General features: G+C 46.1%; 1 protein-coding gene across 1 annotated transcript in view; it reads left to right on the top strand.

The window, feature by feature from the left end:
* Window positions 1-420: 420 nt before the first annotated feature.
* The window catches only part of ccdc18 (coiled-coil domain containing 18), a gene marked incomplete at its 5' end in the record, with an annotated part of 19,695 nt that continues 17,615 nt past the window's right edge, over window positions 421-2,500 (top strand). The window contains 5 exon segments of the mRNA XM_080543188.1: window positions 421-552; window positions 822-931; window positions 1,273-1,401; window positions 1,795-1,891; window positions 2,004-2,125. Coding sequence (XP_080399314.1) covers window positions 421-552; window positions 822-931; window positions 1,273-1,401; window positions 1,795-1,891; window positions 2,004-2,125 — 590 coding nt within the window.

Genomic DNA, 2,500 nt, shown 5'->3' with positions numbered 1-2,500 from the left:
GAGCGACTGACTGGGCAGTGGAAGCCCACCGATTTCTGATGAGAGAGAGAGAGAGAGAGAGAGAGAGATCCTCCTTGATGAGGTGTGTGCGTGTGGGGATGGATGGATGGATGGATAGAGAGAGAGAGAGAGAGAATGTGAGTGGTTGGTTTTGTGCCTGTATAGGTGTTCCAAATGGGCATGCATTGTGGGTGTGTGGGTGTCTTTAACCTCATTCACACATAAGAGCTTTCCCATTAAATTCCATGGAATTAACCATGTATGGACGGTGAAAATCACTGGCGGTAATCCCATGTAATTTACAGGGAACTACTATGCGTGTAAAGGGCTTTAAATGCATCCTCCGGTGTCTCTCTCCCCTCTCCCAAGCAGCCTTCTGTACCCCTCCTCACCGAGTCCATCTCAGGCAGGGTAGCAGTGATGGAGCCTGCCCCTCTAAGGAAGAAACTGGGCTCCTTGCGTCAGGAGAACGCCTCGCTGGTCCTCGAGAAAACACAGCTGATCAGTGATTTGGAGGCAGCCCAGTATGAGCTGGCCGGCTCCAACACCAAGGTACTTTAGTCAGCCATGTCTCCTGTTCCCTAGCAACGTACGGTACATCTTTGTATCACTTTTTATGCTGCGGGTTTGCAGTACATACTATAATTGTTTTATGTAAATATCATGTGACTGATGAATGACGGAAAATACTCTTAACAAGGTTGGCAGAGCTATTGTGTGTATGCTGTAGAAGTTTCTGGTCCTCTTGCGCAGAGTTGGTTTGTTAGCCTAGTAGTGCATTAATGCTAATGCTATCCGGCGGGTCTTTGCTCTCTTCTCAGATCCGCCTCCTAGGCACCACAGTAGGGGCCAAAACCTCCAGTGTGACTGTCATGAGGGAGCAGATCCTGGGCTTGGAAGCTGAGCTGGAGGCTCAAGCCAAAGAGCTTCGGTAACCAAGCATCTCCTCATTTCCCGAGTACTCGATTAAGCTACTAGTGCTGCTCACACGCCCTATCAATATAAGGTCCTATGTTGGCTGATAAAACAAAGCATTTAGTAAGAATGTGTTTCACACTTCAGTCCAGTGTGTTTATAAAATAAGACTATGTTATGCTATTGTGGTTAAGCACACTTGGTGTGATGAGTAACCTTGCATGAGTCCTGAAGATTTGCTTTAGTTCCCATGACAAATGCCTTGGCTGTAGCACAATGTACCTACTAACACAGTCCTGGGCAGCTAATGACCTCAGGTTTGAACCCGGTCAGTCATACTGTTTGTTGGTGTTTCAGGGCGACAGAGCTGAAGGTGGAGCAGGGCCAGCAGGCGGCTTCCCTGAGTGATGGAGAGGTGGCCCAGCTGAGAGAGGAACTGAGTGCACTCAGAACAGAGCTCACTGACAGAACCAGACAGGGCAAACGGTAAGACACTTACAGACAGACTTAAGACAGACTTAAGACACTCACATCATTTTATGGAGGAGTTAGTGCCATTGATACTACTGTGAGGTTCAAAAAGTTCCTAATGTCTTCTTGATATAAACCTCCAGGACAGGTATGGCCAATGTTTTTTTTTTAATGGGACTTATAAGTGGGTGCAGCTTGCAAGATTTCGGATTGGAAAAAATATGAACAATTTCGTCAGTGTTTCCCTTAGGGGTCGGGTCCCCCTCATACATTTTTGATACCCTTGCCTAAACCATTTGTCCTCTTCTCTGACACCTATTGGTCATTCTTGGTCACAACCTTTATACACTAGTCGAAAAGACTGCAAATCATGATAGGTTAAGTACTGAACTGCTTTGTTTCATACAGAGCGGAGCTGCAAAGGAATCAAGCCCTTCACAACGCAGAGACGCTCACAGACGCTTTCAAAGACTACAAGGCTAATGTTTCTATCAAGCTGAAGAAGGTATCTTCTCATTCAAGCTCAACTCCATTCAACAGACTAATGACAAAGGTTGTGAGAAGTGACCACGGCCAAAACTTTTGACCAAATTTGCGTGATTGATTGTGTTTTGCAGGTGATGGAGAGTGAGAGTAAACTGAAGGAGAGTCTCATTGAGTGTGACAGGGAGAGAGAGGAGCTGGAGAGCAAGTGCACCGTTCTGGGGAGAGAGAGAGCTGAGCAGAGCCAAAGTATCAGGTAGGTGTTTTGCGCTCTTGTGTATGTGGATCCACATAAGATCCTCATAGAGCTCGTCATGGTCTGATAATGAAGCATTGTTCTTTTTTTATTTGATGACTTGTTTGATCGATTGATAGCGTGAAACTTAAGTCGTGAACGAATCGCGAGCGTCGATGCTTTTCTATGATACTACTGATGACGTTGTATCAGGGTCTTGAAGGGATCATATCCCATTTCATAAGGGAAGATTTTCAACCACTACCCCTTGTGACTCTCTTACGAGGGGCAAGCCGCGAAAGCAAGTGGCACTCCAAAATGAGGAGTAGGGGTAAAAAGGGGCCTTTAGTCTAGCATAAATCCCCCCATTTAAAAACTTCCCATTAAACTCTCCCC

The sequence above is a fragment of the Nansenia antarctica genome, assembly GCF_963989245.1.
Source record: "Nansenia antarctica genome assembly, chromosome: 12".
Taxonomy (NCBI): domain Eukaryota; kingdom Metazoa; phylum Chordata; class Actinopteri; order Argentiniformes; family Microstomatidae; genus Nansenia; species Nansenia antarctica.
This window is presented reverse-complemented; position numbering and strand designations above follow the sequence as displayed.